Consider the following 16,459-nt stretch of genomic DNA (forward strand, 5'->3'; position numbering starts at 1 on the left):
TGTCACCAAATAAGGCTTCACCCCTGAACCAGAGAATGCCAGTGATCCTTAAAAAGGGAAAGCTTCTTCACAATGCACGCTGCCTTTGCATGTTTCAGGTCCTTTTCAGTGGCCATCAGGTCTGAGCTATCCTTTTGTTTCCCGAAGATGACACGCAAAAGGATTGAAGACAAACACACTTTGAAGCTTGGGTGTGCAAAATAATGGTTGCAGTTTGTTATTTTAAGACTTCACCTTTCCTGCCCAAGAGGACTGGATTGATCTTAGGGGAAGTCTGTATCAAGCCTTAATGCCACCCCTACACACTTTTCCCCTCCCATCCCCATGATTTCCTGATGAGTAAGAGGTGCCAAGTACTTTGGGTTTAAAGAGTGAATAATTCTGTGCTCTGTTTACTGTGAAAACGTAGGATGGTTTTTGTTTCATTCTAGAAACAGCTATGTTGTTTATAGTTTCCCCAAATTCATGAGAATTAATGCTGTTTTTAACTGGAAGACATTAATTAAATTGTGCTGTTACTTTTCACAGTATAGCATCTCTCATTGAGAAGACGCAAAGTCTGTGTTTTGGTGTCTTCTGTGGTGCTTGTTGCTGCTTTAGGCAGAGGAAAACCCTTGTAAGCATTTTCATAATTCTTTGTTTTGACATGAAAATGTTGGGACTTCTGTCAGTTGGTCAGTTAAACCTCTCTGTGTCTGTCAGGCAGCATGTTAGGTTACGTGCTCCCCAACACTATCTTGCCATGTGGTCACTTCCATAATTCTGCACTAGTTTGTAGACAGTGAGGTGGACTAAAAAGTACTTCACTGTGTATTTTGGGTGCCTAGTTTAACTTGCCTTTCTGTCTAGACATCTGATACCTGGTTTCATTTTCAATTGCTGCTGATATAACATCCTTTTACAAGGCCTGGGAGGGGGAAGCAGTGCTTTCTTGACCATGAGTGATCCCATCCTGTTAGCATCAGATAGGAGATCTAAGGGACTAATTTCAAAATAAATTAACATAGACTGAGGACAAAATTACTGTGATCCTAAGCTCTACTTGAGGGTAAATTGCAAATGTCCCATGGGATTCTGGCAGGTCTCCATATACTGTTGGACTGCCAGGTACTTAGATGAGGGCAGTATGCAGGGAATCATCAGAGTTGAAGGGAAGAGTGATGGTTCACTGAGTGATGCTAATTTCTTCTGAATTAGAATTTAGTGTATACTCAAGCTTGCTGTTTATCTTGTTTTCTTCCATTGTCTTCAAACCAATGCTTTTCTTTTCAGCTTCATTTTACAGTAATTTACATTATTGAATTCTATTCAGTTTTACTATTTATAGTTTGTATTGGGTGTAGGTGGCAAGGATTTAGTAGTTGGCGTATGATGTCCCACCTAAAAGGGGAAGGGAGAAACCAAGATTTGTAGATGCTTTTCAGAAGGAATAACTAAAATTAGAGAATCCACAAAAGCTTATGAAGTTTTGTTAGTTAGTTAAATATGGCGTGCAAGCTGGTATGTTAGTCCTACGCCTCCTAATGTAAATACATAGAAGTAGATTTTGGATAAAGGGGTAGGGTGAAAAGAAGGAGACAGAGACAAATTAAAGATGGATAGAGAGGGAGTGAGAGACAGACAGTACTGGCTTCAGTATTGATCCAGCCAATAGGATGTTCAGGGGACACCCATGCACTTGGGCTTCGTTTTGGGTGCCTTTTTAATTGGTAAGCTTTCCCTGACCCAGAGAAAAGTTTTGGATTTTGAATGTTAATTAGTTATCATGTGCTGTCTGTTTTTCCAGGTCCTTGTGGAAATGAGTCAGAGGGCTTTGGGTCTTTGGTGGTGTTGTTCCCCCCACAGAGTCTGTGCCTGCTTCTCCACCCCATTTCTCTGTTTGTGCTGTGCTGAGCTGTGCTTATCTCCAGGAGGTAGATCAGAGACCTTTGTCCCAGAGGAGTGCTGTCCTACCTCCATGTGGCCCCTTGTCCAGTCACATCTTGTTCTTTCTCACAGCATGTTATTGCCAGCAGTCCTTGGCTGTTGTTACCTGAAGTCCTTGGTTGGCGGCACAGCCACCCTGCTGTTGGTGTCTGAGACAAACACATTTAGCCCCTTATCTTCTGGGATCCTACAGAGCGTCTGCAGGTGTGACTTCACCACAGGCAGAAGCTGCCCCCATGCTGGGTGGAACTAATTCCAGCTGTTTCCAAGATGGACCCACTACTGGCCAGAGCTAAGTCAGTCAGCAATCTTGGTAGCACCTCTGTGATAACATGTTTAAGGAAGCATTAAAAACAACTGTACAATAGCCAGGCAAGAAAAGTGGGAATATGTGAGATAACCCTGTAGATACCAGAGCCAGTGAAGGATGGGACAAAGGTGCTCCAGGCACTAGAACAGAGATTCCCCTGCAGACCATTGTCCAAGGTGGAGCAGATCACCTGCAGCCTTTTCAGAGTGGTTTTTCCCTTCCTATTCCTTCAAGAAGTGAAAAAAAAAAATGCAAAGCAACCCAAGAACTATATAAGGGTCATAATTTTCCTGTTGGCTGTGAACACTGAACCTCAGGTAAACTTGTGTTTAACCTAACCTCTAATGATTTAGGGAACAAGAGGGTTTTATTTGTGTTTCGGGTTTTTCCTTTTTTTTTCCCTTCAAGGTGCTTCATAAAGAACTGGAGTTGTTAAATGGTGGAGTAAAATAAGCCATCACAATCTTGTAGGTCTGCAAGACAATTTTACATTGTTGGATTTGGTGCTTTAGGTAGTCTGATATTGTGGTATATTAGGAAATCAAGATTTTTCTGCCTGCTAGACTTGCCTGTTTTATGGGCAGGAAAAAAATCACTGTCCTTTGTGTCCCTTTTTACATTCTCTGTATTTACTCAAACTAAACATGGAGAAGTTCCTATCTGAGCAACATTAGAAAAGCACATGTGTGTGAAATTACATTTTCCTGTCTTTGATAGTTCTAACAGTGGATTCTCTTCTGTATGTTCTCATTCCTTTCATTCATTACAACTTTTCTGCTTGGGCAACTGACCACAAGATGGGTAGACAGAGACAGATAAGAAGTGTGTATGTCTGACTGTTGGTTTATAAAACATATATTGTAGAGAAGTGACAGTGGGGAATGCTTCCTACCACTATCCTGACACACCCATTTCCTAGTATTGGCAGCCATCTCTGTTGTAGAACGTGAGTGTTAAACAGTTCTTCCTGTATGTGTAGATAAGTAAAATTTGAACAAACATAAAATAATTTTGAAATAAATCACATTGTAGTTTCCTGCCTTCACTTAAATGAAGCTTTCTTGGTTCATTCTAGGTTTTGAAGAGTTACCAGTTAATATATATATTAAATATATACCCAGGTTGGTCAAACCAGTGCTTTGGTTGTTTATTTGGCATTTCATATAGGAGTTTTGACTGTTTTGGCTTAAGATGTGCTGTGAGTTTAGATACTTAAAGAGACATGGTAACTGAAGAAGATATTGTCCAGGCATTCGTTTACTAATCTGTTTATGGTGCTGTGGATGCATGTGATTTTTTACCAGATCTTTCTTCCCCCATGCCTTCCAAAAGCTCAAAATCTCTCTTACAAAATAAAGGAATAAGTAAGGAAAACTAGTTGTGTGTGGGTTTTGCATTGCTAGGCTTTATGAGTTTTGGTAGGATCCCATGGGAAGAGAGCAGTCACTGAAGAAGAGGGGGCAGTGTAATGAATGTGTTTTTAAGGGATTTGAATGGCGAGTAGTATCTTTTTTTTGTTCATCATATGAAGCATATAGTAAACTTCTTAATATTCTGCTTTCAAAATATAGTTCTCAGAAGTTGAAATGGCTGGACAAAGTGAACTTATTGACGGCTGCAGCTGGTGGGATATAGGTGTGCCTTTCCCTGCCAGACTTCTGGTAATCAATTCACAAGTACAATCTCTGCTTCCAATGCTTGTTTCCGTGACATATGTTCTTCTGTTTATACTCCTGTTTAAAGAGACTGCTGTTGATGCTTCTTTTGGAAGTATTGTGTTTTTCCACAGCTTTGCAGTTCTCTGAACTACTAGCAAAATGAGACAAAATTTCCTTTTTGTCAAAGGCTTTTTGTTTTTAGATGTTGGCCAGGGAATTCAACTTGTGCTTTCATGTGCAGCATCAGAGGCTTGGAGAAGGCATGGATAACTTTGATCTAGTGAGCACATCAGCTTCCATAGCATCCTTGGCATCTGTCTGTGGGTGGCTAGAGGATGTCATTCTTGAGTCTGTTCCTGTGAAAGAGGCAGGAGGAGGTTATGCTATCTGTTTTGCTGACTTTTCGATTTTGTGAAGATCCCCAGTGTGAAATCTGCAATCTCCAATGTCTTTGTATTGCAATACAGTTAAATGTTTTTTAAAAAATTATTAGATCAATTTTTGTTTAAATGTGACTGCAGTTTTATATGAAATGCTGTGTTCTGATAATCAACATTGTAACAAAATTCTAGCAATGTGGAACCATTGTTTAAAAAAGAGGTTTTGACATTCCATTATTCTAATGGAAAGTTTTCTTCCATTTTTTAAATGGATGTATGTAGAATCTGACTGTTCACAGCCTGTGTGATAAATTCTACTACTGGTTAATGAAAACACTAAAATATAGCAGTCCCTTGATCTGTTGCCATATGAATTATACATACTGTGAAGTATTTGGAAAGCTAAGCTGCACACAGAGGAAAATCCAAGTGCATTACTTGTTTCTGTGTCTTAGTTAGAAAAGGGGTCTTGCTTGTGACTTTACATAGTGCCATGGGCATGGTATTTTATGTTCTCCCTGGATTACTAACATACTGTCTGAAAGCTGAACTGCAGTCTGCTAAATGTGTCTGAAAGACTTTTTTGGCATTTGGAGGAGAAACTTTCCTGTCACTAGTCCAGAAGTTGAAATATAATTTCAGCAGTTCAAAAAAAAAAAAGGAGATAAAAAAGGCATATTTTCATTTGGAGTGTTGGCAGTTTGATTGAGAAAATAAATACTCAGTGGTGTTTTGGAGAAGTATGTATTTTTAGACTAATTTCCTGAGGAAATGAAGCTGACATGATCATGTTGTTCGTCTGCATATGTTGGTCCTTCTTGAAAAATTAAGTCTGTCATCTAATTTCAGCCAAACTTAAAACCTGAGGTGACATTCTGAAGATTTTGTGAGAATCCATTGCTTATTAGAGAAAGAGACCTAAACATGTGCTGTTGCTGAGGAGAAAAGAGGCAGGAACATTGCTGGTGTATGCTGTAAGTGATTAGCGAATCAGCACCATTTAGGTTTGCCTTCTCAGGATGAATAGGGATAATGCAGAATAATGTAGTCATGGAGAATAGAGGAAACTGTTGTAGCAGCGAGTTTAAAGGAAGAAAGGTACATTCCCAAAAACATTCCCATGAAGTTTCCTTGTTCCAGTGTGCACAGCAAGATGTGTTGAAGTTTTCCGAAGGGAGTGAAGTTGCAAGAAGAGGTCGTGTTGTTATCTTGAAAATCTGTCCATTTAAACTGCAGATAGAACAGTTGGTAGAAGCTAGGGTTTTTTATTGTATTCTGTCATTAAATGAGGGATTTGAAATTAAGGTATGTGAATTTACATGTACAGAAGAAAAAAAACCTGATTAGATTTCCTGTAGCTACACTTTAATTCTCTGCAGAGGGTGAATTTTATTGTGCTAAACAAAAATATCCCACTAATCTTTGCAGAGGTGGGATAAGCTGTATTATAAAGGCACAATTGACAGTTCAGAAATGCCCATTTCAAAGTTCTCTGATTCTCTGCAGTGTTAGGATTGTGTTAGTTGGTGACAAGTCATAGGCTAAACTTTGGCTTAATCTTCTGGTATCTGCAGGTGTGTTAACCCCATTTAATGTCATTAGAGTTCTGTTGTACTTAAAAGAAAATAAGTCCGTGCTTCTCACTGTGTCTCGTGTATAGAAATAAATATGCAGGAACATATATATACTACTTCTTTTCAGTATTTAGTGGTCAGTGGAAGTTTGAGAAACTGCACGTGAGTATTTCTGAGGTTGTCTTGGTTTTTAAATTGACCAATTTCCCTTTTACAGTGCCTGAAAATGACAACGAAGCGGAATTTGTTTTTGCGGCTGGTGCCATGCCGCTGTCTGCGTGGAGAGGAGGAAACTGTGACTACACTTGATTATTCTCACTGCAGCCTGGAACAGGTGCCTAAGGAGATTTTTACTTTTGAAAAGACCTTGGAAGAACTATATTTAGATGCTAATCAGATTGAAGAGCTTCCAAAGGTATGTTGGATGATTTTGCTTTTAGGTACACTTATGTCTTTATTTTACCAGCATTGCAGAAGCTAATAGTGTCCAGCTTCAGCTTTTGGGCCATAGCTTGCCATGAAGCAGCCTTGGTAGACTGGAAGTTTATGCATTCCAGCTGGAGTACTTTATTGCATGAATTGGAATGAAATTGCTCAAGCAACAGATCTGGCTCAAGAGAGTTACAAAGCAGAAAAGACTGGCTAATAAATCTGTTTCTGTGCATTGTGAAGTAGGTAGGCTACCACTTGCCTTGGTCTAGTCTACAGTTTAATGTGAGTTGAGAGATTGTGAGTAGAAAGATTGCTTGCACATTTGTCTTTTGTTCCTTTCTGGGTTTTGGTTTTATTTTCTTAACTGCAGGGACATGTAATAGCCTACACTTTCTTCAAGTTAATGTGTTTTTATGTTAGGATAAGTCATACTTAAAGGCAAATTTCTGAGAAACTAAAGATTTTTTTCCAGCTTTTAAGTAATTTTGGTCATTATTTTTTGCTACCCTTTCAATTTTCAGAAGAAAACACCCCCACATATAAATTCAAATATGGCAAAGGACACAAGCAGAGAGAATAGAGGTGGTGAAGATGTAGTCAAAGTGATTTTTATTCATTTGACCAAAATTTTTATAATTAAACTTCCAAGCAGAACTATAGGGGGAAAGCCTGTAATATTTGAAATTATCCTAGCCAATATGACCCAGAGTTTCAAGCTGTGTGTTCCTTTTCCATTTTATTTTTTTATTTTTTATTATCCAACTCTGAAAAAGGCTTTTTATTAAGACATTTCAAATATGAAGGGTGTGATACTTATCAGGCCCTCTCTAGTTTTCAGAAACTCTGTTAAGACATTCCCACTCTCGCCTTTTCTCCTTGCCCTAGTACTGTTTTGTGCTCTCACCTTTGTATGCCACAACACAACTGTTTTGAGGCTGCTTGTCAACCTTATGACCCATCAGTGTGGCTGTTGGATTTTTTTAATTGCTTTGAATCTTTTCAGAATTCCAGCTTATTTCAAAAGTCAGTTCTTACAGTGTAGCTCATTAATTTAGCTGTATGAGCAAATTATGAGCAACACAGTATGAGCAACAGTATGAGCAACCTGGAGGGGAGAAAGGTTGTGGTAGGGAAGGAATTGACTTTACATGAAATATTGGTACGTAGTCTTAGCTTCAAAATTGACTTAACGCTTGAAATTGTTTCACCCTCCTTCATCCTATATGCTAAATCACATCTGAAAAAGTACGCTTTTTTACTCCAGGAGCTACAGTGTGCATTTGATCTGAAAAGCTCAAACTGTAACAGTTTTACTTTTCTCTCACTCTGATGTTTGGAAGAAATAAGAATTCTTTAGTAAAATAGCCTTTAATTATGTGGCTTCCTGCATTTACTACTAGTAATTATGAATTACAAAAGGAAACTGCAAAGTCAACATCATCCTCCTTTCCCCTTCCATTTTCCTTTAGGGGATCTTGCAATTCCTGCTGCGTATGCCTTGACCTAAGTTATCACAGAAATTTCTAATGATTCCAAGAGTTTAGATTATTGCTTTCCAGGGAAAGAGTCTAAGTATATATTCTTGAAATAAGGGAATGGCTCCAAAACACCTGAGCTCATCACCATATCCTAAGTGACTTGAAACTCTTCAAAGCCTTAATGAATGATAAATAATTTCTAACAGGCATATTTCTGGAGAGTTGGAAACAGCAGTAGACAGCTTAAAGCTCATTCCTTTAACTGTCTATTTTGCTAATTCATGTCTGCTTTTGTTCTGGGGCAGTATTTTACAAATTTTACAAGAATGGGGCACTTTCAGTCTCTGGTTCAAATAGTGGCCTTGTAGTTGAGAGAGACACAAAAATTTTGGTCAAACTGAGCTTGTGGTATGATAGTGATTGGGATAATTTTTTTTAGTCAATGAACCCTTCCTGGTATTTTATTATATTTTCTCAGAATTCCAAAAGAGAAATTCACTAAGTCAATGAATGATCTTATCCAAAGCTGTAATGAAAGAAATACTCATCATAAATTTTTCAGATTAAACTTCTCAATTGCTTACTCAGAGATAGTTATTTTATGTTATGTGTAAGTTTTCTGCATATCTTCTGAGTTTTTTTCTTTTTTCTTCTTCTAAAGATTATTTTCCCTGCTTTGTCAATTTGTTAAACTTTTGAGGAAGAATCTCTAGGTACCCTGCATTTAAGAAGAGATCTGGCTCTGAGCTATTTGTTAAAGATGATAATGCATGTGTACAGAAGGGATTAGACAGTTCTCTGTACTCCTAGCTTGAACTTTGACTAGTTTCAATTTTTTCACTGGTTCAATATTTTTCACTAGTTTTCAGGGTTTTTTAAACCTTTTTTTGATTTTTTTTTTGTACTTAAGGTAGGAAGCATGAACAGGAAAAATATTGGGAGACATAACAAAATGAAATTTATACTTTTAGAGGAGGTGAATACCTACTGAAATTCTGTGTTCCAGAACGATTTTACTTCAAAAGATGTCTGTCAATTTTTTTCTTCTTGAATAAACTCTGTTTACCTCTGGGTTGTCACATGGCAAGTCTATTATAGAAAATGTTTTGCAATGTTTTGCAGGTCTATATGTAACTACAGGTTACAGTTTTTGAGATCCTGGAAGGCATTTGTAGGAAGGATTAAGCATAACTGCTGCCTTGTACCTATCTACAGTTTTTTGCTTTCTGATGTGTAAATTTTTTGTGCTTTCTAATGAGTAAATTTTCAATGAAACTATTTAAAAATTTTTGATAGACAAAAGCTCTAAATAGCTTGGTCTTCAGGCCATGAGGTCAGAAGTTTCAAGGGGTTAAAAACAAAAGCTGTATAGAGAAAACTGAGAGAAAATCACATTCACTTTTTCCTTTGTTTCAATAGCAACTTTTTAACTGTCAGTCCCTACACAAGCTGAGTTTGCCAGACAATGATCTAACCACATTGCCAGCATCCATTGCAAATCTCATTAATCTCAGGGAACTGGATGTCAGCAAGAATGGTAAGTCACTTTGCTTATTGTATTGAGGTAACTAAAAGGCAAATCACGATTGACTGTACAAAGACAATGGCGAAACTATAATTTCTAGAAGGTGCACAGCTAATAATTTTAAAATTACTACTCTAAATCCCTGCTTACAATAAAAAGATGCTCTTTTATGATCTGGTTGTGATATTTTATTGTATGTCTTACATTGATGGGTTTGTAGACAACACTATCTGGCATTTTATATTCTCTCAAAATACATGAGCTCAAATGTTAGTTTTAGTAACTTTTGTCATCTGTCACTATACTGAAGAGAGTTTGTAAATTTTGCTGGATTTTATTAGTATTATTTATTTAATATGAAAATTTGTTTTGGTTTATTTTAATAAGCTCTTGGAATTATATAGTATAGTAGGACTTGGCTTTGCTGTCCTGCTTTGGGGATGGTAACTTCTGTTGCATGGAGGAGTGTACTTACGTGTCCATAGACATGACTTGGTTCACTTTCCTGACTTGTTAAAAATCTATCATTCTGTGAGAGTCAGACTTCTATAAGTTATGAAATTTTGTCAGCCAAGTATTGTATTCATGGGGTTTTACTGATGATGGTGCTTTGGTAAGTTGGCAGATGTGTGCAACTGTGAGGAAATTGAAATAATATTATCATCAAACTTAGTTGTGTGACTTACTTGAGAGGGAGGTTAAGTCATGCTAATTGAGGAGAATAGAATAGTTTTGTCTTACTAATTTAAAGTTAAGTAAGAGAATACCTCATTGAAATAATACTTGAATATAAGAATTACATAAATATTCCAAAGATTTTGTTATTCAATTTATTGTTTTATGTGGGCTGCTAAGTAATTATGACTCCACGAAGTTCTGCTTTATTAAGAAAGCATTCCAGTTGTTGAGGTGTTAGTATTTTCCTCAGTGATTTATTTTAGCCCACTCTGTACTTAAACTCTTACTCTATTATCTCTGCTTAATGAACACAGCATTTAGTGCAATAAATTGACCTGGTTGTAACTGATCTGTTCCTGGTACAAGTGGATTGATAGTCTTTCTTAAAGAATGCTAGCCTTAAAACTGTCACAGTAGCACAGAAAAGAGAAAGAATAATCTTTTTGTCCTGCACTGAACAGTTGAAAGTATTAACTGTTTGCAACACAAGTTCTCAATGCAGAAGACTTAAAAGAGCAAAAGGGAATTTGAGTGTTGCTGTTGGCAAAATCTATGGCTCATGTACATAAATAGGCAGCTGAAGCCAGGGACCTACTTGTCTGTCTAAAATGTCATGGCCCTGAACTAAGCCTACAGAGTTCAGTCCTGAAAGAACGCTTGTTCCTCTAAGGCATGCGATACACTGTCCCAGTAAACTATCAATCTCTGTTTTCTAGAGGTTGGAGTTTTTTTTAACATCCTTCAGAGAAATGGCAGTACATTGTACAATGGGAGTACAAGCTTATTTCAACTATTATCATGTGCCTGGTGTCAGACTTATCACAATTTGGATAGCTTCTCTGACTAGTGTTGCACATAAAAAATAGTTCTGAGGTCACAAACTTGTTTGCTGGCGTCATCTTGTCTTCCGTAGTTCTAAAACCTCTGTAAAATTAAAAGAACCAAATTAGAGTCCCTGTTTGTTCCTGCTGGGTGAAGTAAGAAATAGTGGTCTTTATTCTGTAATAAATTTGGTATTATTTGAGACCTCATTTGTTGGCATAAGTGCTGTTCCCTTTCTCTTCAGCTCTCCACTGTTTCAACCATGGAAAATTTTTCTCTTGACAACTGCAAGCCTACTCTCCTCCCCTGTGTTTTTCTTTTTGTAAGAATTTACTGCTCACTTTCTCATTGTTCTGATGGGTGTCTATAATAGAGCCAAATAGGAGGAGGTAATTTATTACTTTTCTAAGAAGAGCAAAATTTATCAAAATCTGCAATTCTTCCTTTTTCTGTTATATCTCAAAATAATAGGATGTGGAAGCAGTGGACTTCTGTGGAAATAATTGCTTTCCTTTAGTTTATGAAAAAAACTAGTGGAATAGGCCCAAAAAGTGCAGGATCATGAGAGATGCCGAATTCTAAAATAATTCAGTGGTTTTCAGATTCATGTGGTTGTGGCAAGTGAATGGTGATAGTTCCTCTATTTTTCTTGAATTATTGATGTACTATTGTTTCCTTCTGAGATGGATTGGGCTAAATCATGAAGTGCAGATGCCTTGACATCAAATATGCATTTATTTTTAAAGGTTGTATTTTTAGAAGGATAGTTAGACTTTAGTTCTCAAATATCCAATATACATGACATGATAGGACTTTCACATAAAATATTTGAGCTGTTTCTGGCATAGACATAATCAAATGGATTTACCAGAGTATTTAATTTTCTAAAGAGCTGATAGGAAAATGAAACCTAAGCTTCAAATTTAAAATGTTTCCAAGTTACTTAATGAATTGCAGTCTGGCTTACAGAGTGAGACCAGTCATATGGGAGACCATCCAGTTGTCCAAGTAGAATTATATGCATATATATGTGTGTGCTTAATATTTGATGTTTAGATGAAGGGTCAAAATCACAGAAATTTTTCAAGTTAGCAGATTCATTACATGAAAGGTTTTAGTCCAAGATAGCAATGCTTCAATAGCATGGGAAACCTCTTACTCTTTCCATTTCTGGCTTAAATGTGTTTGGTTTCATGGGCGCAATATACAAAACTCTGTAGCAGAGACACAGCAGATGTGCAAATGCTGTTACTTAAGAATATTTAATAACATTTTATCAGAACAAGGATTCATCTAAGCTTGCATCCTCCAGCAGTGACCAAAAGTAGAAGCACAGGGAAAATTTAGTAAAATACAGGAAGCCAGGAGACATGCATATTTCCCTGTATGCTCTCAGCATGCAGCTCCTTCTCTTATTGGGTCTCCTTGAGGCAGACAGGGTGTTTTTTTGATTTGCAGATTTTCATTTGACTACTTCTCTTCTGTCAGTTTATCTACTGTTGGAAGTGATGTATGTTTTGAGATGTGCTGAGTTAGCATGCAAGCCTTTAAGGGTTGTGAGTCGAAGAGCATAGAGAAGTCTTTGTACAAGAGTGTGGTCTAGAATGTATTATCCTTGGCTGCTGAAGTGGTCGTGGCGCAAGTGTAGCCCAGAAAGACCAAATTGCTGCTATATGTGCAGCAAGCATAGACTAGAGTTAGTCTTAACTCTGCTTTAATTATTGGTAGTAGTCAATAAATTCTGTAGTCTTTTGGTAATGAGGATGTCTGCTGTTCTTTTGTGGCATTTTAACTTGATTCCCAAGGCTACTCTGAACCCTTAATATCAGAAGTATTTTGTTGCTTCTTTCCAGATACACCTCAGCTTTGAAATTTCAACCTGAAGCCTTGTGATGGCCTAGTCACAAGGACGAAATCATACTTGAATAAATGGTTCAATAAATAAACTGCATTTCTATACCAGAAATTACATCCTGCATGATACAAAGCATTGAGAGATGCCTTTTTTCCCACCCCACCTGACAGGTTACATCTTAAAGAGAAGTTGCAGCATACAGAATGTGAGGCCAGTGTAGAAAAATTAATTTTAATTAACGTTTTATTTATGAGGCTAAAAGAAATCAAAACATTTTTAATCCTGTATGGGAAATTAATTTATGTATTGACAGCTGTACACAAAAAAAACCTCCAACTTCCAAAAAACTCCACAACTCCACTCTTCACCCCAAATTGGTGTCTTTTGGGGTTAAACTTTAGGGAACAATAATTTCCTTGTGACTCTGGCATGCCAGCCTTAGCATGCATCTAGGGCAATGGGGAAGGCTGTCAAGGAAATATTTTTTACTCTTCTTTGAAGAAGGGGAAGGAATTTATATGCAACGTCTGATGGCGTATCTAAATGTACATACAGAAGAATCAGCTTTACAGGTTACTCAAATCAAGTGGTTTGAAAGGCTGAAACATAGGATGAGGTGACTGCCAGGAAAATCAGGCTTTCCTGGAAGCTTGGGAAATGCACTTGGAATTGCCTGTGTCTGTGAGTTAGTCTAGAGGGAAATAGTGATATGATCTACTTTTCCCTACATGCAGATGGTGAAAGAAAAAGATTGATTTCTTAAATCCCATATCATTCAGGCCTTTGAAGGATTAAACAGCAAGATGAAAAAATTACTAGCAAGACCAAGAGTAACCTGGGGGTTTGGAAATAATCGTCCCTTCAGTTGTCTCTTAGATATTTCTTTCACAGTGATGTTACAACAAATTTACTCATGTCAGTTTGTTAATCTGTATTACAAGGAATCTTCATGGAAAAATAGACAACCTAAACCTAAGAAAACACTCCCCTCCCCTCACTCCCCCTGCCTCCAGGCATATCTGCCTATAAAGTTATTCCAGTAATTTTAAAGAATTATTTTAACAGATACAAATTTAGATGAAATATGTTTTCTTCAATGTTCTAAAGTAATCTGTTGATTTGGCAAACTGTCTTTGATATGCTCTGTGCCAGAAATTGTGGAATTGGAGAATGAGAAATCAAGAAATTACCCAGTTTTGCGTTGCCCATCTGGTACGTTTAAGAATTTGGCTTTTCCAAGGGATTGAGAATTGTTCAAAGTAATAGAGGGAGATAGATCCACATTTCATTTTCTGCTGAAGAAGTAAGACAGGAAGATCCTGAATACAAAATAACTTGCTGTAAATTTGCTATTTCTCTGCTTATACTGACAGAGAGGAGGACAGGACCAGGTTTTTTAAATCATTCATGGTAGTGAAATAGAAGATCACTGATTTCCTGCAGAGTTCTGAGTCTGTAGCTCTGTGATAGTGTATCACTGTGTAGATCCTATAAATGTGCACTAAATGTAGGCAGCCCTTCTATTTAAAGTCTTTTTTCAAGTGTTTGTAGTACTTTCTTAAATACATTGTCATATTGAAGGTACTGAAAAGAATCTGTCTATTCACAGTAAAATTATTTCTGTGTGTAAGAGAGGATGTGAATTAAATGAAATTTCAATGCAGATAAGGTTTTGAATGTGAAATTTGAGTGTATGTATCTGAAATTCTGAAATAAGTTCATTAAAATGTCTTCTTGGACTCAAAAGAAATGTTTGTAACACAAGAAAAGGTATTGTAAAAGTAATTATAGGGTTTGTAGATATGGATTTACATGTAAAGACACCATAGAATAGCATTGTAGACTAGAGTGATTTGTGTTGGAAGGGACTTAGGGGATTGTCTCATTTCAACTCCCTTGAAAGAGGCAGGGACATTTTTCACTAGACCAGGTTGCTCAGAGTCCCATCCAACCCGACTGTGAATACTTCCAGGGGAGGAAGCATCCACAGCTTCTCTGAGCAGCCATTTTTCTCCAACCTCACAGTAAAGACTTTCTTCCTATCATCAAATCTAAACGTAGTCCCATCCATCCCATGTCCTGTCACTACTTGCTCTTGTAAAAGATCCCTCTCCACCTTTCTTGTACAGCCCTTCAGGGACTGGAATGCTGTAATTAGGTCGCCCTGAACATGACCATAAAAATTTAGTAGAATTATCTTCTTCTGGATCCTAACGACCTGTCCTAGATTCTTCTTCTAACTCCAGAACATCATATGTGTTTCTAGGGGTGGATAGGTAGCACAGGAAACATTCTTTCTCCTGCTCTGAGTTGTGACCAGAGTCTGTTCTCCCTTGCCTTGTGAATTAGCTGATCCTACTTGCTTGGGTTGGATGTTAACTTACCTTCAGCTTCCAAGGATTTAAGGGAGGGTCATCACCTTGCTAGCATCAATGGCCTGCTCAGATTCCCAGATGGTACCCTGGCTAGTGAACGCTTTATGCAGTGAAGCTTGTCTGTCTGGGTGCGCTTGCACCCATGGCACTCAACTCTGCCTTTGGGTTCTAGCAGGGCTTCCACATTCTGGCATTCCCTGCAGCTGAGGGCTTGGATGGCTCTCTGAGACTTCAGGAGGTCTGTTCAAGTGTGGAAGCTGTGGCCTCTCTGTTTGGGTTTCATGCTCAGTACAGCAGTTGCAATGGGTAGACACCAATTTTGTTGCCAAAAAAGGTGCATGTTGATGACTCCATAGGATGAAGTGGCTCCTCCTCTGTGCAATTCATCGTGGACTGCTATGGAGACCCCTGTGCCACTTCCTTCTAAAGCCACATGTCCTGTTCCTCACACTCACTGGACCCATTTAAGTCTCTCACGATTGTTTGCCCCTAGCTACTCCTTTCTCCACTCCAGAACTGCTCTCTCTCATTTGCAAGAACTGCTGGGACTTGGCTGTTTCCTGGCAATCCTGAAAGGTGTCTCAGCTGTTACTCAGTTTTCCCTGACCCCAGGAACCTCCTGTCCAGCTCAAACCTAGTGTTTAGTCCACCCAGAACTTACTGGAGCCACTGGTGGTGTCACCACTGTCACTATGCACCTTGCCAGTTCAGCAAAGGAGAAACTTGTATCTTTATTTTTGTAACAGGGTATGCTTTGAGTGACAGTTGTCATGTAACAGCAAAAAGTGACTGGATATGCAGCACTGATTTTGCAGTCTAGGGTAATAGAGGATAGGGCAGGGAAAAGCAAAGCAGCTTCCTATGGTTACGTTTTGTGCTTCTCTGGGTACTTGACATCATTCCGTCCATGAATTAAACATGATTGAAAACCATGTAACCTTGGAAATTGTCCAAACCAGCATTATCACCACAACTATTGTCAACAGCTCTGCTAGTGTTCCACATATTGCAATTTTACCCTGCCCTGGCATGTTTTAGTTTAGGTAAATTAGTGTGTCAGGCATGTCTTTAAGAAGCCTGGCTGAATTACTCAAGAATTACTGGCTATTCTTTTTTTCCACAGAGCAGGTATTGAGAAACCTGTCTTGCTACTCATATTCCTTCTCATTTACATTATGTAAGAGACACGGCTAGAAAAGGCCTAGAGAGACCTTACTCTAAAAACTGAAGATCTTACAAATGGTTTGAGGAGGAATGCTTGGAAGACCCTTAAATGTTTGCTGCACTGTCTTAGCTGTGCTAGGATGTTGTATAAAAGCAATAAAAATCCAAATCCACAAACCCCAAAACTGTAATGGAAAGGTGTTACTGCTGTCCTACAGATGAGACTTGCATCTCATGTAAGCCTGAGATGCTGCTGGGTCTGAAACCAGCTGCAGCAAGGAA

At 38.0% G+C, this 16,459-nt stretch overlaps 1 protein-coding gene across 7 annotated transcripts in view; it reads left to right on the forward strand.

Moving 5' to 3' along the window:
* ERBIN (erbb2 interacting protein) overlaps positions 1-16,459 on the forward strand; it is a 121,759-nt gene that overhangs the window by 48,733 nt on the left and 56,567 nt on the right. For all 7 annotated transcript variants that reach the window (XM_063180469.1, XM_063180465.1, XM_063180467.1 and 4 more), the window contains 2 exons: positions 6,066-6,263; positions 9,178-9,295. In XM_063180469.1, the coding sequence (XP_063036539.1) occupies positions 6,075-6,263; positions 9,178-9,295 (307 nt within the window). In that variant the 5' untranslated portion in view covers positions 6,066-6,074. The remainder of the gene's footprint in view (positions 1-6,065; positions 6,264-9,177; positions 9,296-16,459) is intronic.

The sequence above is a fragment of the Melospiza melodia genome, chromosome Z (assembly GCF_035770615.1).
Source record: "Melospiza melodia melodia isolate bMelMel2 chromosome Z, bMelMel2.pri, whole genome shotgun sequence".
Classification (NCBI taxonomy): Eukaryota; Metazoa; Chordata; class Aves; order Passeriformes; family Passerellidae; genus Melospiza; species Melospiza melodia.